General features: G+C 47.9%; 1 protein-coding gene across 1 annotated transcript; it reads right to left on the bottom strand.

Moving 5' to 3' along the window:
• Nucleotides 1-2: 2 nt before the first annotated feature.
• On the bottom strand, nucleotides 3-24,474 carry LOC142576499 (monocarboxylate transporter 2-like). Its single transcript, XM_075686652.1, has 5 exons — nucleotides 24,126-24,474; nucleotides 21,608-21,754; nucleotides 5,162-5,305; nucleotides 3,516-4,304; nucleotides 3-274 (listed from the first exon to the last, which is right to left on the bottom strand). Exons 1-5 carry the CDS (start codon nucleotides 24,214-24,216, stop codon nucleotides 66-68), a joined length of 1,380 nt encoding a protein of 459 aa, XP_075542767.1. The 5' UTR covers nucleotides 24,217-24,474; the 3' UTR covers nucleotides 3-65.
• Nucleotides 24,475-25,591: the final 1,117 nt, after the last annotated feature.

The following is a 25,591-nucleotide window of genomic DNA, read 5'->3' as shown; positions in this document are numbered from 1 at the left end:
AGTCGCAGGAAAAATATCTCCTTTTATTGCACTCCTCCATCCACGGCACAATTGCGTCTCTTCTTTCACCTCTGACCTTTCTGCGGAAAGCTATTGATACATTTCATGGTAATGATAGTGTAGGGCGGTGAGCTTTTATTGTGGATAACTTCCTTTTTGCTCCTACTTCTCTCCCACGCAATCACTACAAGCCAAAAAGCAGCTCCAATTGCGCTGAGAGCGCCACAAATCACGAAGAGCCAGTCATAGGCACCTACTCTGTCCCTGAAGTGCCCTGGAAAAAGAAAAAGACATGATCGCGTTATCAAATTTTCTTGTAAAATAAACATGATAAAATGGAAGTATTGCTAGTGCAGGAGCCGCGAAAATAAAATTGTTGATTAAACGAAAGTTCCCAAACAACGCAAGCATCGGCCAGAATTATCTCCCTAACAACAAAACTGTGTACAAAGGTCGCCCAAAAGGTAAGTCTAGCTTAATTTTTATATCGTGCATGGACGTCAGAAACAAACCTATGCTTATATTTCAAGATAGAATGACGTACAGACTATTTTTCAGGTCCCGACCATCTTGTTTTTTTTTTTCGCAGCACATGGCTAGGTTTTGCATGTCACTCTGCTGCTAATATTTTGGCTAACACCAAAAAATCAGTTTTAATGAAGCACGGAAAATGCATTACCCGAGAAAGTATGCGGTAACGCGGCACTGGAAAAACGTTTTAATTGACGGCATGATTGCACGATTCGAAACAATACCTGTCTGCCATGATACGGTCGCCCGCCGAATGCGAAGTGTATGACGCAATTTAGTTCTTGCATTCCTGCAATGTAATACTGGCTGAGATCTACTCGCAGTTGTGTGAATTGATGTACCAGACTTCATGATTGGTCAGGCGATCGTCCAGCAAAAAGGGGAATGATGCAAAGTGCATGATGAATACCATATTGGTTTGCGCTCAACTTTTAGGGCAGAATCACTCACAGAATATATGTGACAAGCAATTCTTAAAACTCGAGGCTTCACTAATTCTCAAGATGCCTCTTAGTTTTCAGATATCAGAAGGTTAGAGTACAGTCTCTATATAGCATCATCACCACTACTTGGAGGAGAACGTATTATAGATTATCCTCTCGTTCACTGTAGTACATAAGGGTTTCAGTCAGTGCAGCTAATTTGCGATAACATGAGTATACAATGTTTAGCGCAGCACTTCGACAAATTCTGCGTAAATGATCCTGTACTGTTTTAAAAAGGTGTCGCAGTCAGTGCTGTACGAGACTACCTTCTTCTGATGTCATATAAAAAGCGTTTCGCGTAAAAGTTCGCGATGTAAGCCGATCACATTGAATGTCAAGATAGCACTATAGTTAAAGGCATTGCGGCACCCTTATTAGTGTACTTTCACCACACCCTTCAGCATGCTTATTTTTTTCACTTCTGTTGCCCTTTAGTACAAGAACTTTGGTCCGCGGTATTCATTGCCGTAAAGTAAAGAAATGTTACGCACAGGCCCCCAAATGAAAGTCATAACAACCAAGTCATGGCTCTTCACTCCTTGACTTGTCCATTTTGCTTCCCTTTAGCTGAATTCACAGGTCAGGTAACACTTTGCGAATTGTACTTAAGGCATTCCTTTTATTTGAACTATAGCAAGGCACAGGTAATCGCATTCTAGAATTTAGGTCGGCAGACACGACATACGTGTGGCGAGCATTTTATTTTACTTTTATCCAGACTGCCAATCACGTCTGCTAATTTGCGACTTCATGCATATGTATAGAAGTCATACCTTTACGCTAAGGCAGTAATGCAAAGGCACTATTAGAAGGAACACCATGCCCTGCAACATACTAGCGATAACATAAGTTCTGTTCTGCTTTACTATTGATCATCTTTCGTTTAAACCCGTTTGGGAACAGCACAAGGTAGTTGAACAAGTAGTACGTTGATCAGTCATAAAGGAGTTGAACACGTTAAACTTTTCACCCAGATTATGCGCAACTCAAGACCAGGAAGGTCGTTTAAAGGATAGCACTATGACAATGCCTCCCGGGCGCCACAGGAGAGGGATACGGCCGCATCTATGGAGCCCGTACCTTTACAACACAACGCCATGCTACAACACCACAGGTTGAACAGACGACAATACCCACCTCCACACAAGACCCTCACGTGAAGACGCCGTAACATGGCGACAATTACAAACCAATACATACCCCCATTTAAGCAGTCTACACGCGATACACCCTACACTATACTCATACAAATGTCCCCTTTGTAATGACTACGCCTCACTATATCACACCACATGGGCATGCGCCAACGTCAAGGCAGCCCCGAAAATACCCAACCCCAAACCAGAGAAATGGGAGGCCGTGCTGACTAGTTCGGATCCTCGTAACCAGCAAGAACTCATGCGGCGGGCCCGGGAGACACCAAGAGCCGCAGGAGCCCTCGACTAAGGGCGCCTTCCGCACAAGCAGAAAGACACCTGCTTGTCATTTCTTTATTTAATACATTTCTTTCCTCCTCCTCCTAAGCTTCTAAAATTTGTGTAGTCCCTTCTATTAGGCAACTATCACGCAGAGAAAATCAGCTCGTCTCTTACCAATCATTGCAGCGTAAAGAACATGATCATCGCAAGTAAAACTCCCCCGACACAGGAAAACACACCGAATAATGAGCGTTTCACTGGAAATATATATTGCTCCTCCCTAGGCTTTCAGAAAACGACAGGGAACAAAGCTCATCACTATGAAGAAGTTTCTCTGTGAAGTGGGAAGACGGCACTCAACATTTCTTATATCAATGGTTCCCAATGCCCATCACATATGAGGAGCAACCGAATTTAGGTTCTAACAGAGGCCGCTATGGTGTAAATGTAAACACACTAGACAAAGCAGAAATAATCTCGTGACTATCTTAGTAAAGGGAAACCACGTGAACCATCCTAAAGACAATATAAGAAACCAAGAAAAGCAACAGGAAAGCCCCTTGCAGCATATCATACACGGACAAAAGAGGAGCACAGCTTGCAGAGAAAGCATGCAGTGCTCCTCTTTCAAGCAGTCAGGCAGTCACGTATCATGTGTGAATGGAATCCTAGAATTCTAATGCAATACATTTGTAACTCCTGAAACTAGAACGGGAACAAACCAATGCATAGCAGGCATTAATACATGAATATTCATTGATATAAACGGCCTTCTACTGTCCCAACATTACTTTGCATTGTCATTGAATTTTCTAGGCATAACGGCGAGGTTTGCTTCTTGGTAAGCATTCCGTAGACGAGACCTACAGTTTCTATCTGAAATTATGCATGTCAAGAATGCTTCCACAAACCTGGCCGTCTTCCTTAATGCTAAATGTTGAAGTTATTTGTTATCTTTCTTTTGAGTTCAACTGCTGAAATGCACAATTGTACTCTACGCGCTGCCTGAGCGCATTCCGCATTAGAATCCAAAGAATGTGAGTGATAAATTCGTGGCGAGAGTAACACGATTAAGTCTCACCTATCAAACACGGCTTCACAAATGATAGCATCCCGGCTGACGCGACGACGATGCCGAACGATAATGACATCTTCTCGTGTCCGAAGTAAGACGCCAGGATCATCGAAAAAATTACCATTCCAGTGCCGATTATGAAGGCTATGAAAGCGGCCACGGCGAAAATAAGTCCTTGAGAGCGTAGCAACGGAAGAACGAGAAACGCCACCGCCTGGGCAGCCAGTGTGAGCACCACAGCCGTCTTGATATTCAGCACGCCGCGGTCGGCTGCTGCCGGCAATGTGAGCCTCCCCAGGATCTCGGCGATTGCTCCCGCCGCCATCGCGGTAACGGCAGTGGACAGCACTACTCCTCGATCACAGGCGAAGTCGACGAAAAGTGATAAGTAGCACTCGTATCCAAAGCAGTAAGCGTTAAAGCTGTATATGATGAGATAGAACACGGGGCTTTTAAACACCGTCAGTGCATGGCTCAGCTCGTTGTTTCCATCGTCTCCGATGGCTTTCGATGGAAATCGAGCAGCGAGTTGATTCTTGCCTCGGGAAGCTTTCCTCCAAGCAGGGGTGCGGGGAAATAGGCTAAATGCAAGCCCGTTCATGGTGACGCCACCGAAGATCAGGAGAGCACCACGTAGGCCATAGGTGGCGGTGAGGTACTCCAGAAGTTTGGGAAACACGAAAAGACCAGCGGTGACGCCAGCGAAGTTGACGCCCATCGCGAGGCCCTTGTTCTTGACAAAGTGCTCGCTGATAATGGTAGGGGCTGCTATGAACACCATACCCGTTCCTATGGCTGTGCCCGTGGAAAGAAGATAAGGAAAAAAACGCATTAGGTGACTTGATGCCCCGTGAAGAACTGCCGTCACGTGACATATTACATGTAAAGACATGGTACGCTCAGATTTCGTCCCAACAACCTATAATAATTTCTACAGTGAAGGATTGTGCAGATATTTGCAGCGTCTTCGTAAATTATATTGGTCCCCGTACACTGTACCCTTATAAATGTAACATTCAAAATATGAATAATTATGCGAAACCAACCTAATTAAATTAGCGCTAAGATTCGTCACGAGCTGGTCATGCGTTACTCTGATACCGCGTTGCGCATACAATAGTTGTGCAGTAATACCAAATCATCTTAGTGTTTCCCTGCACGAAAAGAAAAAAACAATTCACGCCAAATGATAATGACCTACTAGTTTTTACTGTTTCGTCAGGCAAGCAACTGGCCGTAAAGGCTTCAGATAGGCTTAAAGGAACAGCCCTGAGTAACGAAAATTAGAAGCGTTTTCTGCACAATGGGCACATGAAATATGTTAAATGTACATGCACGGGCTTCCGTAATAGTTATGACAACGATAGCTCGTTCCCGTATTGTGTAATCTCCTCAAAAATATATGTATCTCCTCCCCACGTATAGACAAATGCAGCCTCAGAGGTTAAGAATCGAAAGTACGTCTCCGCAATTGGCAGTATGGAGTGGCCTTTGACTTATTGCGGGAGTCTGTGTCACAACGTCGTATCGTTTCAATGGTTTCTGACGCGCACAATTCACTTGTGCCATCATTATATATATATATGTATATATATATATATATATATATATATATATATATATATATATATATATATATAAAAGTGCCTTACCGTGTATTACTCCTAGTGTTACTGTCATAAATGCAATAGTCGTGGCGAAAAAGCTGAGAATTGCGCCGCCTGCTAAAATCGCTGCTCCTGCGATAATCACTGGACGAGCGTTGAACCTGTGAGCCAGCGGTCCCGCAATGATACCTGAAAGAAAATGTCAAGAGCTACATCATTGCTACACAGGATTCGGCTCGGCGTTGCTTTCACCCGTCGCTACGCACACCTCATCGGCCAATCGAACAGCCCTGATTGTGCACACTGCCAGATGCCCGAAACACTGCAACACGTACTGTGCGACTGCCCAGCATATATGCTGGAGCGAAGGACGTTAGACAGTTTCTTAGCCAGCGTTGGCAGGCAACTACTGTCGGAGGAAGCTATCCTCGGCCCAAGGCCTGACACTGCAATTTCAATGCGTGCAACAAAAGTATTGTTGAAGTTCCTGCAGGACACCAAGCTCGACGAGCGGCTCCAGCGAGGCAACTGTCTCATGTACATAAGCACTCACCACTTCTCTTATCATCATCATCCATTCCAATACTTTCACTCCCCTTCCCTCTTCCCCAGTGCAGAGTAGCAGACTAGAGCGCACTAGCTCAGGTCGACCTCTCTGTCTTTCCTATCAATAAATTCTATGCATTCATGTCAAGAGCTACGCGCACGGCTGAGACTTTTCAGGGCACTATAGGTATGTATGTATGTATATATATATACACATACAAGGTGTCCCAGCTATCTTTAGCCAGAGTTTCAAAACATTGTCACGTGGTGGTGATGTTGAAGGACACAGTAGCAATACTGTCAACGACAAAACCAACTTTTATTGGGCGAACCTGTGCCCACCATACAGGCTACACTTATAGCACAAAGATAGCGGCGAACACGGTCGGCGATCGTCGAAAATCGGATCAGCGGGTCAAGCGCGCCGGCTTTTATAGATCAGTCGTCGAATGTTCCAGGTTAACCGCTGGGACCCGCGTGTCTTCCACAAAGTTCTATACTATTCGCGTCGCGCATACATGCAATCAGATTACATAAGTTGCGGTGAAAGACAGTGGACGGAACCATGGATAACGTTCCAGAAACTACTTTTACATGCAGGCGCGTCCTGCGCTGTGCGATAACATTTGTTAGGCGGTGAAACGTGGTCGCCCGATAAAGATAAGTACACGTGTCATTACCCCCCTCTTACAGAGCATCAACCCGATGCTGAAAGCAAACAAAAGTCATAAACAAAGGCACTCGTAGCAAAGAAAACAACAAAAAGATAAGGAAGTTCGTCAGCGTCCGTAAAACGGTTTAAGGCGCACCATGTGGACCACTTCAGATCGTGCGCAGCGCCGCTGTGAATGCGAAATGCCGTCTGGCACGACCTGGTAGTCCAGAGCGCCAATACTTCGGATGACCTTGTAGGGTCCGAAATGGCGTCGGTGTAGTTTCTCACTCTGTCCTCGTCGGCGTATCGCAGTCCATACCCACTCACGGTCGCCGGGCTGGTACTCGACGAAGCGTCGTCGGAGATTCTAGTGCCGGCTGTCGGTCCTCTGCTGGTTCTTGAGCTGGCGAGCTGTCTGGCTTCTTCGACGCGCTGGAGATAGGTAGCGACGTCAAGATTTTCCTCGTCAGTGACGTGCGGCAGCATGGCGTCGAGCGTCGTCGTCGGGTTCCTGCTGTAAACCAGCCTAAATGGCGTGATCTGTGTTGTTTCTTGCACCACCATGTTGTAAGCGAATGTTACGTACGGCAGGAGGGCATCCCAGGTCTTGTGTTCGACGTCGACGTACATTGCTAGCATGTCGGCGAGGGTCTTGTTCAGGCGCTCCGTGAGACCGTTCGTCTGCGGATGGTAGGTAGTAGTTGTCCTCCTGTGATTTGTCTGTCTGTATTGCAGAATGGCTTCCGTGAGCTCTGCTGTAAAAGCCGTTCGTCTGTCGGTGATGAGGACTTCTGGAGCACCATGTCGCAGCAGGATGTTCTCGACGAAAAATTTCGCCACTTCGGCTGCGCTGCCTTTCGGTAGAGCTTTAGTTCCAGCGAAGCGCGTGAGATAGTCCGTCGCCACTACGATCCACTTATTTGCGGGAGTTAATGTCAGAAACGGTCCCAACCAGTCCATCCCGATCTACTTAAAAGGTTGGTAAGGAGGCTTGATCGCCTGTAGTAATCCCGCTGGCCTTGTCGGTGGTGTCCTGCGTCGCTGACAGTCTCGGCATGTCCTGGTGTAACGGGCGACATCGGCGGTTAGGTGCGGCCAGTAATACCTTTCTTGTATCCTCGATAGCGTCCCGGAGAAACCGAGGTGCCCAGCACTCGTATCTTCATGTAGGGCGTGCAGTACTTCTGGATGCAGCGCCGACGGAACAACAAGAAGGTAGTTGGCGCGGACTGGTGAGAAGTTCTTCTTCATAAGTAGGTTGTTTTGAAGCATGAACGATGACAATCCACGCTTAAATGCAATAGGGACAACGTCGGTGTGCCCTTCCAAATACTCGACTAGGGCTTTTAGCTCCGGGTCCCCTCGTTCTTGTTCGGCGAAGTCTTCCGCTCTTATTATTCCAAGGAAGGCGTCGTCATCGTCGTCATCTTGCGGCGGCGGGTCAATGGGGGCGCGTGATAGGCAATCGGCATCTGAGTGTTTTCGTCCGGACTTGTATGTTAGAGCGATGTCGTATTCTTGTAGTCTGAGGCTCCACCGTGCCAGCCGTCATGAAGGGTCCTTTAAGTTAGCTAGCCAACACAAAGCATGATGGTCGCTAACCACTTTGAATGGCCTGCCATATAGGTAAGGGCGAAATTTCGCTGTAGCCCAAACGATGGCGAGGCATTCCTTTTCCGTTGTAGAATGATTGCCTTCCGCTTTTGATGACGACCTGCTAGCGTAAGCTATCACGCGTTCATGCCCATCTTTTCTCTGGACTAGGACTGCACCGAGGCCTCGGCTACTGGCGTCAGTGTGGATTTCGTTATCGGCATGCTCGTCGAAGTGCGCAAGTACAGGCGGCGACTGCATGCGTCGTTTGAGTTCTTGAAATGCGTCGACCTGCGGCGTTTTCCACTTGAACTCAACGTCACATTTAGTTAGCTGTGTTAGCGGCTCAGCGATGCGTGAAAAGTACTTGACAAATCGCCTGTACTAGGCACACATGCCGAGAAATCTACGCACTGCCTTCTTGTCGATGGGCTGCGGGAACTTTGCGATGGCAGCTGTTTTCTGCGGGTCGGGGCGGACTCCGGATTTGCTGATCCCGTGGCCTAGGAAAAGAAGCTCATCGTAAGCGAAGCGGCACTTTACTGGCTTCAGAGTGAGCCCTGATGACATGATGGCCTCGAGTACTGTTGCAAGCCGCCTAAGGTGATAGTCGAAATTTCCGGCGAAGACAACGACGTCATCGAAGTAAACGAGACAAGTCTGCCACTTCAATCATGCTAAAACAGTGTCCATCACGCGCTGCAACGTTGCAGGCGCCGAGCACAGTCCAAATGGCATAACCTTGAACTCGTAGAGGCCATCTGGGGCGATGAAGGCGGTCTTTTCGCGATCTCTTTCGTCGACTTCTATTTGACAACAGCCAGACTTGAGGTCCATCGACAAGAAGTATTTAGCGTTGCAGAGCCGATCCAATGCGTCGTCTAACCGTGAGAAGGGGTATACGTCCTTCTTAGTGATCTTGTTCAGACGACGATAATCGACACAGAAACGTATGGTTCCGTCCTTTTTTCTTTACCAAGACATGAGGGGATGCCCACGGGCTTTTCGACGGCTGGATGATGTCGTCGCGCAGCATTTCGTCGACTTGTTCTCTTATAGCTTCACGTTCTCGCGGCGAAACTCGGTAAGGGCTCTGGCGGAGTGGTCGAGCGCACTCCTCGGTGGTTATGCGATGCTTGGCGACTGGTGTTTGTCGAATCCTCGATGACGTCGAAAAGCAGCCTTTGTATCGTCGGAGCATACTTCTGAGCTGCTGTTCTTTAATCACGGGGAGACTTGAATTAATGTCGTAGTCTGGTTCGGGAACCATGGTCGTCGGAGTAGATGCGGCGGAATCCGAGAGGACAAATGCATTACTGGTTTCCAGAATTTCCTCGATGTACGCGATCGCCGTGCCCTTGTTGATGGGCTTGAACTACTGGCTGAAGTTTGCCAGCAACACTTCAGTTTTCCCTCCATGCAGTCGAGCGATCCCTCTTGCGACGCAAATTTCACGGTCTAGCAGTAGACATTGGTCGCCTTCGACGACGCCTTCAACGTCAACGGATGTTTCGGTGCCGACCGAAACAACAATGCTGGAGCGAGGCGGGATCCTCACTTGATCTTCAAGCACACTCAAGGCGTGGTGAGTACGAGGGCTTTCCGGCGGGATGGCTTTATCTTCCCGCAGCGTTATTGAATTCGACTTCAGGTCGATGATTGCGCCGTGTTGGTTCAGGAAGTCCATACCGAGAATGACGGCTCATGAACACTGTTGGAGGATAACGAAGGTGGCAGGGTAAGTCCGGTCATGAATGGTTATTCTTGCCGTGCAGATTCCAGTCGGCGTGATGAGGTGTCCTCCAGCGGTCCATATTTGAGGGCCTTCCCATGCGGTCTTAACTTCCTTCAACTGGGCGGCGATGTGTCCACTCATTACGGAGTAACCAGCCCCTGTGTCCACTAAGGCGGTAACTGCGTGGCCGTGGAGAAGCACTTCGACGTCGGTGGTTCTTTGTCTGGCGTTGCAGTTAGACCTTGGCGTCGGATCACGGCTGCGTCGTGTTGAACTGAAGCTGGAACGTCGCTTCGTCAAGTTGTCTTTCGTCACTGTAGTCGTGGCTTCCCGACTTCGTCGGGACGGGGGCGTGTTGTTATTATGCCATCGAGATGGTCTCTTCGTCGGCGGCGGAGGATCTTCGTCAGTTCGACGAACAGCAACCGCACCTCCATTGGTTGCTGCTTTTAGTTTTCCGGATATGGACTCGCTGACCGGCCCCTGGCTGGGCCAGTGTATGGTCGGCGCTGCGGCGACGGGTAGCGGCCTGGTGATGGCGAACGCGACTGTCGTCGAGAGCTCCACTGAGTAGCCGCGAGGTAGTCGTCGATATCGCGAGAGCGTTCACCTTGCTGCGGGTGCGGAGCATTGACGCCGAAACCTCGCAGTCCCATCTCCCGGTATGGGCATCGTCGGTAGGCGTGACCCGCTTCTCCGCAGTGGTAGAAGAGCGGGCGGTGGTCAGGAGCGGGCCAGACGTCTGTCTTCCTTGGGTAGTTGCGCTGCGCGACGGGTGGGCGTGCTGGCAGCGGCGGCAGTGGTCGACGTAATTGCGGCGTTAGAGGGCCCTGACGCGGTCGTGGAGGGGGACCTTGAAGGCGGGCGACGGCGGCGTAGGTCATCGCTTCTGGCTGGGTCCGCGATGATTGTGGTTGTACGTCGGGAACTCCGAGCGACCGCTGGACTTCGACAATTTCGGTGATTGAGGCCACTTGAGGTTGCGATGAAGGGAAGGATTCTTTGAAGCTCCTCTCGTACGACTGCCCGGATTGGTCTCGCGCAGGTCGTCGGTGGCCATTGATTGAACTCCGGCGTAGCTTGTGGGCTCTTGGTGCGTCGGTCGAATTGCCGGCTCCACAATTCCAGTGTCTTCTCGATACTCGTCGCCTCACGAAGAAACTCGTCGACGGTCTTCGCTGGGCTTCTTACCATTCCGGCGAAAAGTTCCTCCTTTACCCCCTAATCAGTACGCGGACTTTCTTCTCTTTGTAAATTTCCGGGTCGGCGTGGCGGAACAGCCGGATCATTTCCTCAGTGAAGATCGCGATCGTCTCATTCGGCGGCTGCGCTCTGGTCTCCAGTAGAGCTTCGGCTCGCTCTTTTCGCACGACGCTTCTAAATGTTTGCAGAAGCCGCTTCGCAACAGGTCCGACGTCGTCAAGGTGGCTTCTCGATTCTCGAACCACGTCCTGGCGGCGTCCTCCAATGCGAAATAGACATATCGCAGCTTGTCGCCGCTTGCCCAGCTGTTAAACACAGCGACCCTCTCATACGTTTCCAGCCAGCTTTCCGGGTCCTCAAATGTGGAACCGTGGAACGTCGGTGGTTCCCTGGGCTGCTGCAGCACGATGGGGGACGCTGGGGCTGCCATTGGGGTTGCCTTGGCCACAATTTTCTTGGTCTTCTCAGGTAGAAGTCCGTGCTCCGGGGGCAGCTGTTGAAGACGGCGGCTTGCTCGATGGTCCGGGACTACGCTGGTGTTCTCTTTGCGGTCCGGGCTTGTATCACGGCTTGTCGGGGGCGTCCGATACATGAACAAAAAGCACCTCCACCAGATGTCACGTGGTGGTGACGTTAAAGAACACAGTAGCTATACTGTGAACGACAAAACTAACTTTTATTGTGCGAACCTGTGCCCACAAGACAGGCTACACTTATAGCACAACGATAGCGGCGAACACGGTCGGCGATCGTCGAAAATCTGATCAGCGGGTCAATACCGTCGGCTTTTATAGATCAGTCGTCGAATGTTCCAGATTAACCGCTGGGGCCCGCGTGTCTTCCACAAAGTTCTACACTATTCGCGTCGCGCATACATGCAATCAGATTACATAAGTCGCGGTGAAAGACAGTGGACGGAACCACCGATAACATTCCAGAAATTTCTTTTACATGCAGGCGCGTCCTGCCCTGTGCGATAACAATTGTTAGGCGGCAAAACGTGGTCGCGCGATAAAGATAAGTACAAGTGTCAATATCCGAATACCACGTAGCTTGACAGAACCAAGGTAATGTTTGCCGTCGCTTGGAGATACTTGAATTATTTTTTCATAGTGCCTAATTAGATACTTAGTCTTAATTAGTAATCAACTCCTGAATTATTGTATTTAGTTGAAAAGTACCATTGATAAAATTGTAGAGCAGCGTGAAAAACTCCCGATACAACTTTCTGTTGCTCGATACGTGCTACATAAAAGTGTTTTTCTATGCGTCAATGAAGCCCGCAAGTAAGTAAGTTTTCTGTCGCACCCAAGGCACCGCGGGAAGGGAGGGTGGGGGGCATTTTGCTCCGGCAGCTTCTGCGTATTGCAGGGCCGACGGAGCCCTATCTTGAAAGCGATCTATAATGGTTAAGGAGTCTAGGCGCATCGAGAGGGCTCATATAGCCTTCTTCCCTGGCAGACCAGAACGACCCACACCAAAATTTAAATTATGGGGTTTTACGTGCCAAAACCACTTTTTGAGTATGAGGCACACCGTAGTGAGGGACTCCGGAAATTTAGACTACCTGGGGTTCTTTAACATCCACTTAAATCTAAGTACACAGGTATTTTCGCATTTCGCCTCCATCGAGGTACGGCCGCCGTGGCCGGGATTCGATCCCGCAACCTCTTGCTTAGCAGCCCAACACCATAGCCACTAAGCAACCAGGGCGGGTTACCCACACCAAGACAGTAGGCACGATGACAGCTCATGCGTCGCCTGTCCTGCTACAACAACCTCGAGAGCCACCGACCATCCGTCGATGACCGGCTGCATATTCCTACCTACGAAAGTATCGCGACATTAAAAGACTGGAACTCCGACGACAAGCTGCGGCAAGTATACTTCGCCTTAGAAGATGCCGCCAGAACGTGGTTTGAGAACCGGCCGTCGGACCTGACGACAAGGGACCTTTTCCCCGACGACGTCGTGCAGATCCTTACGAGCGTCGTGCGCACGGAAAGGCCAGATTGTCTGCTAAAATACCGAGTACAGCTCCCGAAAGAAAACTTTTCGATTTACACGGAAAAAATTGCCCGTCTGTTCCGCCACGCCGACATGAATATGTCCAAGTAAAAGATACTTCGCCTACTCATGCGTGTTGTGAAGCAAGAACATTTCGTTGGAATAATACGAAATCCACGTTATACCATCGAAGAGTTTCTTCACAAGGCTACTAGCATCGAGAAAACACTGAAAAATCAGAACTGACAATTCAACCGCTGCACAATCTCAACAAACTACGCCTAAATTCAATCACTGGGCACCGACGACCTGCGCGAGCCCATCAGAGCGGTCGTGCGGTAGGAGCTTGAGAAGTTTTCTCCATCACAGCCTCAAGTGGCTTCGATTGCCGACTTCGTGCGCGAGTAGATCCAACAGTCACCGACAGTCCCTCAATGACCGCAGCCTCAGCAGGAAGTGGTGACGTACGCAGCGGTGGCCCACCGTCACTTTCCCCTCCGCACCCACGCCTGGGTCTGGAAACGCCGCAGTTCGATCGTCCACCGCCAGCACAGCCGGCACGCCAGCCAGTCGCCCCACGCAGCATTCCAAGGAAGACTGGCGTTTGGCGCAGCCCCACCTCCTCCCGCTCTGCTATCACTCCGGAGAAGCGGGCCACGTCCGTCGCCGCAATGCAGTGTAGGCCCCGACGTCCATCGCGTTCGCCGTCAACAGGGCGCTATGTGTCGCCACAGAGCCGAGCACACACTGGGCAAGCCTGGGGCCGGTCCGTCAGCAGGGCTAGTGCATCAGCCCATATCTGGAAACCTAAAAGCAGCAAACGATGAAAGTATGGTTGCGATACGACGCTTAAAAACCTAGCCCGACAACGTAGCAACGACGCGCCTCCATCGTTTGAAAAAGGACTAAATCGTGTAGGCTTTGCGGGCCTGTATAGTCGCCGACCATAGTCGCCGACTTTGCGGGCCTGTAAGGTCCGCGCAACCTTGAGCGATCGGAAAGCGCGTTTTCCACCCTGGGCCGGCGGAGAGGGGAGACTTTGTTCCGGCCGCGAAGCTCTCTACATCTCAGTAAGGCGCCTGGTGGTGGTCTCGCGCTGACGATGCCCTCTCGGTGAGCGCATATTTCCTCCCTCATCTTTTAAGAGATTCAATACATACAAGCATTTGTCTCGCAAACCACATTTATTTCAAGGGAATTTTCCACGTCTCAATAATTTCTCTCGTCGTATACGAGTGCTGATTGCCGTGTTATAGTTTGTTAACGAAGCTTCCCCTCAAGTCTAAATATCTTAAGGCAGTTTTCCTAGTCTATAAAGTCGCTCGAGTTCACGCTGCTCCTCTGGCGGCCATTTTTCCAAGAAATTATGCCTTCCAACCACTCAGAATGCCAGTGACAACTTCACGTTTGATCAATTCTGGATATTGTAAATAGTAAACAGCTACTTTTGCTTACATGATCGGCCATGACATTGAAATTGCTGATACAACGGAAAGCATAGCACCGGATGCACGTATATAGAACTGTGTATGTTGAGTGAGATAAGAGCTGCACTATAGGCATCGCAGGCAGTTTTAATTGGAGGCAGACTTGGCAAGTGCGCCTCGAATGATAAATTGTTTTGTCTAAACCGAAACAGCGCGAATTGGTAGGCTGCATGAAAGAGAGACATTCTTATTGAATGACAGGAAGTTATTCGGCATATATCTGGCGATCACTCAGGAAATGGTTGTTGTGGAACGACGAGTCGGTTCTCATGTACTTCGCTATAAAAACGCGCGAGATAGTGTCGAGCAGCCTATATTGGCTTTTGTGTGTATATATATATATCAATTCTAAATATTGTAAGGCAGTTTGTCGTGTGCGTATCATGGACACGCATGCTTATATCGCCTTCCGATTCCCTACCACGGTTGCGCTTTAAAACCAACAGCGCGCGCATGCGATCCTCTCGATAGCCTTCTGAGCCGTTTCCCTTTTCTTTTTCTTCTCTTTTTTTTTCTTTGGAAGAAGTCCTATTAGGGTTATTATAATTACACGAAGGTATTTCGCCCTCGCCAGCAGCAGTACTTGAGATAGCTATTCCGGCGGCTAGCTTCCCACGCTATGCATGCCGCCCCCGCACCTGTTTAAGCTTTTTCCTAGACGCTAGAGCTATACAATGTCCGCGCAACCTTGAGCGATCGGAAAGCGCGTTTTCCACCCTGGGCCGGCGGAGAGGGGAGACTTTGTCCCGGCCGCGAAGCTATCTACATCTCAGTAAGGCGCCTGGTGGTGGTCTCGTGCTGACGATGCCCTCTCGGTGAGCGCATATTTCCTCCCTCATCTTTTAAGAGATTCAATACATACAAGCATTTGTCTCGCAAACCAGATTTATTTCAAGGGAATTTTCCACGTCTCAATAATTTCTCTCGTCGTATACGAGTGCTGATTGCCGTGTTATAGTTTGTTAACGAAGCTTCCCCTCAAGTCTAAATATTTTAAGGCAGTTTTCCTAGTCTATAAAGTCGCTAGAGTTCACGCTGCTCCTCTGGCGGCCATTTTTCCAAGAAATTATGCCTTCCAACCACTCAGAATTACGGTGACAACTTCACGTTTGATCAATTCTGGATATTGTAAATAGTAAACAGCTACTTTTGCTTACATGATCGGCCATGACATTGAAATTGCTGATACAACGGAAAGCATTGCACCGGATGCACGTATATAGAATTGTGTATGTTGAGTGAGATAAGAGCTGCACTATAGGCATCGCAGGCAGTTTTAATTGGAGGCAGACTTGGCAAGTGCGCCTCGAATGATAAATTGTTTTGTCTAAACCGAAACAGCGCGAATTGGTAGGCTGCATGAAAGAGAGACGTTCTTATTGAATGACAGGAAGTTATTCGGCATATATCTGGCGATCACTCAGGAAATGGTTGTTGTGGAACGACGAGTCGGTTCTGATGTACTTCGCTATAAAAACGCGCGAGATAGTGTCGAGCAGCCTATATTGGCTTTTGTGTGTATATATATATAGCAATTCTAAATATTGTAAGGCAGTTTGTCGTGTGCGTATCATGGACACGCATGCTTATATCGCCTTCTGTTTCCCTACCACGGTTGCGCTTCAAAACCAACAGCGCGCGCATGCGATCCTCTCGATAGCTCTCGTAGTATAGCCTTCTGAGCCGTTTCCCTGTTCTTTTTCTTCTCTTTTTTTTTCTTTAAAAGAAGTCCTATTAGGGTTATTATAATTACACGAAGGTATTTCGCCCTCGCCAGCAGCAGTACTTGAGATAGCTATTCCGGCGGCTAGCTTCCCACGCTATGCGTGCCGCCCCCGCACCTGTTTAAGCTTTTTCCTAGACGCTAGAGCTATACAATGTCCGCGCAACCTTGAGCGATCGGAAAGCGCGTTTTCCACCCTGGGCCGGTGGAGAGGGGAGACTTTGTTCCGGCCGCGAAGCTCTCTACATCTCAGTAAGGCGCCTGGTGGTGGTCTCGTGCTGACGATGCCCTCTCGGTGAGCGCATATTTCCTCCCTCATCTTTTAAGAGATTCAATACATACAGGCATTTGTCTCGCAAACCAGATTTATTTCAAGGGAATTTTCCACGTCTCAATAATTTCTCTCGTCGTATACGAGTGCTGATTGCCGTGTTATAGTTTGTTAACGAAGCTTCCCCTCAAGTCTAAATATTTTAAGGCAGTTTTCCTAGACTATAAAGTCGGTCGAGTTCACGCTGCTCCTCTGGCGGCCATTTTTCCAAGAAATTATGCCTTCCAACCACTCAGAATGCCGGTGACAACTTCACGTTTGATCAATTCTGGATATTGTAAATAGTAAACAGCTACTTTTGCTTACATGATCGGCCATGACATTGAAATTGCTGATACAACGGAAAGCATTGCACCGGATGCACGTATATAGAACTGCGTATGTTGAGTGAGATAAGAGCTGCACTATAGGCATCGCAGGCAGTTTTAATTGGAGGCAAACTTGGCAAGTGCGGACAACATCAGTCCCTTTCCACATAAGTATGAGGCTCGGAGCAGGAGCTTTGGCGCTTGAAAGTAACCGTTGGCTTGACGAACCAACCGACTGAGCTACCTTTCCGGGCAACATTGAAGGATCGCGAGTTCAAATCACATATTATGTTCCTTTTTTTTCCTTTTTTTTCTTTCTTTTAATGTATTTTCCTTCCTTTTATCACTGTACGGAAACCCTCCTAAAAAAAATTATATATCCTCAATTATGTGTGGCCACACATGTGCAGGTCATAAATACCAGGTTCTCTAGCCGAGTGCCATCCATGCGGTATAACCGAGCTCGGATTGGTCCACCTTGACTGATCAAATAGGGCACCACTGTAGGTTAAATGAGGCGTACAACTCCTGCGGGACCCGCCGTGGTTGCTCAGTGGTCACGGTGGTAGACTGCTGAGCACGAGGTCGCGGGATCGGACCCCGGCCACGCCGGCCGCATTTCGATGGGGGCGAAATGCGAAAACACCCGTGTACTTAGAATTAGGTGCACGTTAAAGAACCCCAGGTGGTCGAAATTTTCGGAGTCCTCCACTACGGCGTGCATAATCAGAAAGTGGTTTTTGTCACGCAAAACACCATAATCCAATTTTTAATTTAACTCCTGCGGGGACGGTAGAGTATCCGTCTCCAGTGCAAGAGGACCGTGATTCAAATCCCGGTGCCGCGCAATTCTCCACCGGGAAATATAAAAAAAAAACCGTGTGTTGAGAAAATTGCACAAACAGGCTTGGAGTGCGGCCTGATCCCGGTGACCAGAACCGGTAACGCACTCTCTCACTAGAGCAGGATTGGCCACCCTGGTGCAGTACTTGGCCACAACCTCCTATATGAATACAACAATCAAACCCCGGCCCTCAGTCCCCAGCAGCCGTGAAGCAACTGACCACGGCGGCGGTCAGATCTGTAACGCTGCAGAGGGTGCTAAGAATACCTGGTTCCAGACAGGCCGCCATTGGAATCTGAACCTGGCAACGTTTAACGTTAGAACGCTATCTAGTGAGGCGAGTCTAGCAGTGTTATTGGAGGAATTAGAGGGTAGTAAATGGGATATAATAGGGCTCAGTGAGGTTAGGAGGACAAAAGAAGCATAGACAGTGCTAAAAAGCGGGCATGTACTGTGTTACCGGGGCTTAGCGGAGAGACGAGAACTAGGAGTCGGATTCCTGATTAATAAGGAAATAGCTGGTAACATACAGGAATTCCATAGCATTAACGAGAGGGTGGCAGGTCTTGTTGTGAAACTTAATAAGAGGTACAAATTGAAGGTGGTACAAGTCTATGCCCCTACATGCAGTCATGATGACCAGGAAGTCGAAAGCTTTTATGAAGACGTGGAATCGGCGATGGGTAAAGTCAAAACAAAATACACTATACTGATGGGCGACTTCAATGCCAGGGTAGGCAAGAAGCAGGCTGGAGACAAGTCAGTGGGGGAATATGGCATAGGCTCTAGGAATACCAGAGGAGAATTATTAGTAGAGTTTGCAGAACAGAATAATATGCGGATAATGAACACCTTTTTCCGCAAGCGGGTTAGTCGAAAGTGGACGTGGAGGAGCCCGAATGGTGAGACTAGAAATGAAATCGACTTCATACTCTGCGCGAACCCTGGCATCATACAAGATGTAGACGTACTCGGCAAGGTACGCTGCAGTGACCATAGGATGGTAAGAACTCGAATTAGCCTAGACTTGAGGAGGGAACGGAAGAAACTGGTACACAAGAAGCCAATCAATGAGTTAGCGGTAAGAGGGAAACTAGAGGAATTCCAGATCAAGCTACAGAACAGGTATTCAGCTTTAACTCAGGAAGAGGACCTTAGTGTTGAAGCAATGAACGACAATCTTGTGGGCATCATTAAGGAGTGTGCAATGGAAGTCGGCGGTAACTCCCTTAGGCAGGATACCAGCAAACTATCGCAGGAGACGAAAGATCTGATCAAGAAACGCCAATGTATGAAAGCATCCAACCCTACAGCTAGAATAGAACTGGCAGAACTTTCGAAGTTAATCAACAAGCGTAAGACAGCTGACATAAGGAAGTATAATATGGATAGAATTGAACATGCTCTCAGGAGCGGAGGAAGCCTAAAAACAGTGAAGAAGAAACTAGGAATTGGCAAGAATCAGATGTATGCGTTAAGAGACAAAGCCGGCAATATGATTACTAATATGGATGAGATAGTTCAAGCGGCTGAGGAGTTCTATAGAGATTTATGCAGTACCAGTGGCACCCACGATGATAATGGAAGAGAAAATAGTTTAGAGGAATTCGAAATCCCGAAGGTAACGCCGGAAGAAGTAAAGAAAGCCTTAGGAGATATGCAAAGGGGGAAGTCAACTGAGGAGGATCAGGTAACAGCAGATTTGTTGAAGGATGGTGGACAGATTGTTCTAGAGAAACTGGCCACCCTGTATACGCAATGCCTCATGACCTCGAGCGTACCGGAATCTTGGAAGAACGCTAACATAATCCTAATCCATAAGAAAGGGGACGCCAAAGACTTGAAAAATTATAGACCGATCAGCTTACTGTCCGTTGCCTACAAAGTATTTACTAAGGTAATCGCAAATAGAATCAGGAACACCTTAGACTTCTGTCAACCAAAGGACCAGGCAGGATTCCGTAAAGGCTACCCAACAATAGACCATATTCACACTATCAATCAAGTGATAGAGAAATGTGCAGAATATAACCAACCGTTATATATAGCTTTCATTGATTACGAGAAAGCGTTTGATTCAGTCGAAACCTCAGCAGTCATGGAGGCATTACGGAATCAGGGTGTAGATGAGCCATATGTAAAGATACTGGAAGATATCTATAGCGGCTCCACAGCCACCGTAGTCCTCCACAAAGAAAGCAACAAAATCCCTATAAAGAAAGGCGTCAGACAGGGAGATACGATATCTCCAATGCTATTCACAGCATGTTTACAGGAGGTATTCAGAGGCCTGGAGTGGGAAGAATTGGGGATAAAAGTTGATGGAGAATGCCTTAGCAACTTGCGATTCGCTGATGATATTGCCTTGCTTAGTAACTCAGGAGACCAATTGCAATGCATGCTCACTGACCTGGAGAGGCAAAGCAGAAGGGTGGGTCTGAAAATTAATCTGCAGAAAACTAAAGTAATGTTTAACAGGCTCGGAAGAGAACAGCAGTTTACGATAGGTAGCGAAGCACTGGAAGGGGTAAGGGACTACATCTACTTAGGGCAGGTAGTGACCACGGATCCGGATCATGAGACTGAAATAACCAGAAGAATAAGAATGGGCTGGGGTGCGTTTGGCAGGCATTCTCAAATCATGAACAGCAGGTTGCCACTATCCCTCAAAAGGAAAGTGTATAACAGCTGTGTGTTACCAGTACTCACATATGGGGCAGAAACCTGGAGACTTACGAAAAGGGTTCTGCTGAAATTGAGGACGACGCAACGAGCTATGGAAAGAAGAATGATGGGTGTGACGTTAAGGGATAAGAAAAGAGCAGATTGGGTGAGGCAACAAACGCGGGTAAACGACATCTTAGTTGAAATCAAGAAAAAGAAATGGGCATGGGCCGGACATGTAATGAGGAGGGAAGATAACCGATGGTCACTAAGGGTTACGGACTGGATTCCAAGGGAAGGGATGCGTAGCAGGGGGCGGCAGAAAGTTAGGTGGGCGGATGACATTAAGACGTTTGCAGGGACAACATGGCCACAATTAGTACATGACCGGGGTAGTTGGAGAAGTATGGGAGAGGCCTTTGCCCTGCAGTGGGCGTAACTAGGCTGATGATGATGATGATGATGATGATGATGATGATGATGATGATGATGATGATGATGATGATGATGATGATAGTCGCCGACAGGGCTTCAGTTTCTTGAGAAAGCTGCTGAGTCTTAATGCTTGCTTCTTTACATAGCCTCATGGAGGTCATTTGAATTCATGTTGCTATTGCGAATTGAGGGGCCTATGCTTCTATGAAATCTGCGGCTAACAGATTTATCCCGATGGTTGTCATTATCAAGGGTAGCAACCAGAAGTTTTCCTTTTCATGTGTGTGTACTTGAGCATGTGTGCGCGTGTGTTTTCATTAGATGACCATATCCCCGCCCCTGACATCCCTTTTCAATATGTTTACATTTTCACAGCTTGGAACTTTGGATGTTTTATTCTACTCATGCCTTCCTTTCCGCCTTCCCATTTTTTTTGTACCTAATAAACCACGAACGGCCACCCTTTCCCCATGACTGCTATTTTTTCTCATATTCACAGTTCTAATGGTGCAAACCATGTCTAACGTCTCAAAAAGCAGAGCTCACTTCAATACCTTAGCATGCTTGTAATGCTTAACCACGGAATAAATTTTGAAGCGCACGAGCCCTAGAAACGACGTGACTGCATGCCGCTTACAGGTGATAACCTGACACTGTTGAAAACGGGAAGCAAAACGTCGACCAAATATATCTGTCAAATGTTTTGTAGCTGACTGCCGCACCTCGGAGTGGCATTCAATATTATTTTGAAGTTGTTGCTCCGTGTTCCCTGCCATTCACAGATCTAGCAGCAACCTGTTGCAGTAAATAGAACACCCGGGTATGGCACTGTACTTGAGCGCAACCACACACGCTGCTTCGCAATGTTGAAAAATATACGGGTGCTTACAAAAACTCAGTGTCTTCTCAAACCTGCTGGTGCTGAATCAGACAGTAGTAAATAAAAGCGCTTGTTCTCACCTGCCAGGTAAACTACTGCGCCCAGCACCATTATCGGCCACGAGCCTTCGACCCGGTTCACCTGGAATGTCTCCAGTGTGGCGACGAATAGGAATCCCGTCGAACGCCGTCCGGCCATGGCAAAGAAGGAGGCGAGAGCACAGGCACCTACGTGGAACACAATATAAACCATTTCAGAGACTTTCAAGAATTTCATTTGAAAGACATCTAATGTTACAAACGTTATGTTCTCTCCTTGCTATAGTTCACAAAATATGTGAAATATGTGTCATACAAGGCCATAATAAAGCCCACCGACAATGGCAGCCGACAGCCATAGGGTGAAGTGTTTCGGGGTTGTGTTGTGCGCACAGGGTTCGACGGGCTTTGCATGGCGCGCACTGCTTTTCCAGGACAATTCTCCCCTAAAGAAAGTTCAGTGAGAGGTGCCCCAGGACGCCCGCGCCCGTTTGAATAACCGGTGGCCACGTGGTTTCGGCGCACGAGCTCCCGCAGCCAATGCGAACACAGAACGAGGAGGGCTGGCCACGAGCGCAACTGCCAGATCAAGGTAGTGGGCCTGCCGCGAAAGTGCAACTACTCCGGCCGCTGGAACGTCCTCATCAGCAAGTTCACGAAGTGCCTCGACAAGCTGCTCAAGATGGTCTCCAACACATCACACGACTACATCCCCGACCAGACCAATGTGTACCTGACAGCGCGGCGGCCATTTTTCACCGGTTAGTCGGCCTTCTTTAAACCGCCGCCATATTTTCGGCCTAGGCTACACAGAGCCGGTGCCCGCTGCCAAATGTCGCTGCAGTGGTAATTATCTGATTTGACATAGACGCTTGGACAGTGCAGAACAATAATATTTGGGGTTTTACGTGCCAAAACCACTTTCTGATTATGAGGCACGCCGTAGTGGAGGACTCCGGAAATTTTAACCACCTGGGATTCTTTAACGTGCACCTAAATCTAAGCACAAGGGTGTTTTCGCATTTCGCACCCATCGAAATGCGGCCGCCGTGGCCGGGATTCGATCCCGCGACCTCGTGCTCAGCAGGCCAACACCATAGCCACAGAGCAACCACGGCGGGTGACAGTGCAGAATAAGTGGATGTGTTATGACACAGATCGACGTATGAAAGCCCAGTGTGCACAAGTAAATGCATAAAACTCATCTCTGTGTTGTCACTAGCTGAGGCACAGGCTTTCGACGACGGCAATACACGCTGGAATTGTCAGTGCACCCTCATACCTTTTATCCTGATCTACCGCTTAACTTGCTTACTAAATATAACTCTGCACCTTTCCCCTTTGCATTGTTTGTGAGCGTTTCAAATACATGAAATTCAAAAGAAGTTTTTGCGTGCTCTGGAGAATGTGCCATCAACCTCACAAACTCGAAACTTATAAACTGAATACAATGAAATGACTGTTTCCAAAGTGTGCAGCTCTCACCTTTGCAAAGTCTTTAACAAGAGATAAAGTATAAAACTTTTTGCACGACAGCTCGCGAACCTACAAAATATTGCAATGCACAATAGACAGAGCGTCGAACAGTAGGTGTTTGCAACATAGAGAACAAGACATGCCCACTACGAGACTACAAAACATATTTCTTCGGCTATCAAAGATTTAACACTAGATAAATAAAGATTGAAACGCTCTCTTTTTGAGAAACGCATATTTACGACAACACTATAATAGTCTGCCTTTTGTAACGCAGATAAACATTGCGACGCCCTCCTTTTATATGGTGTTCAAATTTTTATTTTATTTATTGTGTTTTTATGTTGTTTTCTGTGTAATATTGATTTTTATAATTTGGATCTTTATGCTACGTTTTTTCCATGTAGTATATGGAATCCCTATGTAGATGCATGCTCCGCGATATGTGTATTCATCCCAATTGCCTAAATTGTACGCTAATTAAGTTATTTGTTTCTGGTGTGCCTGCCCTTGTTTATTATGCACTATCTGTTATGTCTTTACGCATTATGCATTATGCCTCTAAGCCGTTGAAGGGGTGTGCGGGGCTACGTCAAGCTGACATTTATGACAGCTTTTTCTGCCGGGCCTGCGCATCATGTAAATCCTACTTGATGCGAATAAAGTTGAAACTCCAACTTCCTTAATAACTTTATCGTCTATATGTCTTATCGAATGACGTAGGTAAAAGCGAGCCTATGTTCGGAAGTGAATTTTAGCTTTCCGCATATGTTTCTCCAGACAACCCTGCTCACTATTTCTTTCTCACCTATTTCTGCATGCAGCACTTTGCTCTGCATCCATGGCAACCACTTCTATTCACCGCTAGTCACAAATGCAGCCTTTGGCTATGCAGGAACTTACATTTATGTCATTTATTGTTTCGGTTTGCTTACAAAGAATAAAACGCAGGATGTTAGGCAAAAAGTCTAATTCACGCCTACCTTACACCCTGTGAGCACCATTATTGAATACAACACGTCCTGGTGGCTTAATTATATCCGCGGACGCCTGTCTATACTATAATAGAAGATCAGTTACTCACCGGCCACTAACCAGCTGTGAACGCTGTCGGGACCATGCTGTGGCAGCCGAGAGCAGTAGTTCCAGCGATCCCATGAGCAGCATCGAGGCATGGTGCCCTCTTCTTTGTAGTGGCTGCTCAGGATCAAAACGAGGTAGAGGAGAGCATCAAGTTGATATTTTAGGGCACCAGTTTATGTTACTTTTTAAAGGACATCGTAATTGCCACGCCGGTGCATGTGTAATTGTACTGCGCAAACCTGCGTTTTCGCCACAAAACAATGTTTTCGCGGTTAGTTTCACTGCGCCAGGGATCACGCCACGTGCCCGGAATAGGCACTACGCGAGCGGTTCCCCTTAACCCGAGCGACAGCATGTATGTACGTACGAATGCCTTATCAAGGATTCACATAAAACAATAAAAGCGGCGGGTGTGCTAGCGTGTTGACTAAAGCAAAGATAGGCCTGGCGCTTCAACAAGTCAGGTTAGTCTATGCCTCTTTTCATAAATGCTGCAAGTGTGCCCTCTTTAGCGTTCTTGGCCAGGCGCAGCGAAGGATCATTGGCAAACGATTCGTACATGGGAGACAGATATCTTGAAACAAAAACTGTTTATCTAGGGGTTCCACAAATTTTCAAGAAATAGAATGAGTCACCGTAGATGTGCGCCAACGTGATTCTTTTTTACATTGTGACAGTATACGCGACTGACCATCGGTGAAACGAGCATTCTAGGCCGCTTTATTGTAATCTCCTGCAAATGACTCAGCCCAGCTGAGCTGGCCGAGGAGCGATTAAATATGGCCTACAGCGATACCGGCCCGCCGTTCTTGCTTTGTCTTCACACCAGATTTTCTGCTGCCGCACGGAAGAGGGCGCGTACTATTTTTCACTGAATCCTTATGATCCTGACAGCATACATGTTTCGCTCGAGCGGGCTTGGTGAATATTTGTCAACGCCCCGTCTCAAAGGGGAAGCTAATGAACCATCGTCATTATAGCCGTCGTGCATTTGCGTCACCATGTAAACAACCGTACGATAACGCGTGAAAACTTGAAGCCGGCTATAGCGGCGCGCCAGGCATTCCGCCGCATTCTGCGCCTCGATATGAAAGCTATTCTCTCTTATATTGCTGTAGCCAGTGGTATGCGCCGTTCTAAGCCTAATGCTCCGACGCGAGTTCTAAAAGAGGGCTTGATAACGGGATTACGAGCACATGCTGGCATCCAAATGCATACTTGCAGCACACTGAAATACGAATAGTTTGCTTAGAGTGCAAAATGTTTTGTATCTAGGAGGGTCCATGATTTGAAAAAAAAAGAAACTAAATAGTGAAAGTGCGAAAGAAAATACAAAAGGAGGCTAAAGAAGCCCTTTGCGTAATGTCATGGCTGTTTCTCACATGTCTGATGGAATCGTCTGCCCCGCAGACCGAGGCACCGACACATACGCAGTGATTCGTAACACGCAAGATCAGTCTCTGCTAC

Source organism: Dermacentor variabilis, chromosome 3 (genome assembly GCF_050947875.1).
Source record: "Dermacentor variabilis isolate Ectoservices chromosome 3, ASM5094787v1, whole genome shotgun sequence".
Lineage (NCBI taxonomy): Eukaryota > Metazoa > Arthropoda > Arachnida > Ixodida > Ixodidae > Dermacentor > Dermacentor variabilis.
This window is presented reverse-complemented; position numbering and strand designations above follow the sequence as displayed.

What these genes read in the sequence shown, in the direction of transcription:
- LOC142576499 (XM_075686652.1), bottom strand. Translation starts at nt 24,216, where the DNA reads ATGCCTCGATGCTGCTCATGGGATCGCTGGAACTACTGCTCTCGGCTG. An exon ending in CGCAGTAGTTTACCTGGCAG is followed by an intron (nt 5,306 to 21,607) that starts GTGAGAACAAGC and finishes ATTTTCTTTCAG; the next exon opens with GTATCATTGCGGGACCGCTG. An exon ending in AACACTAGGAGTAATACACG is followed by an intron (nt 4,305 to 5,161) that starts GTAAGGCACTTT and finishes CCACGGGCACAG; the next exon opens with CCATAGGAACGGGTATGGTG.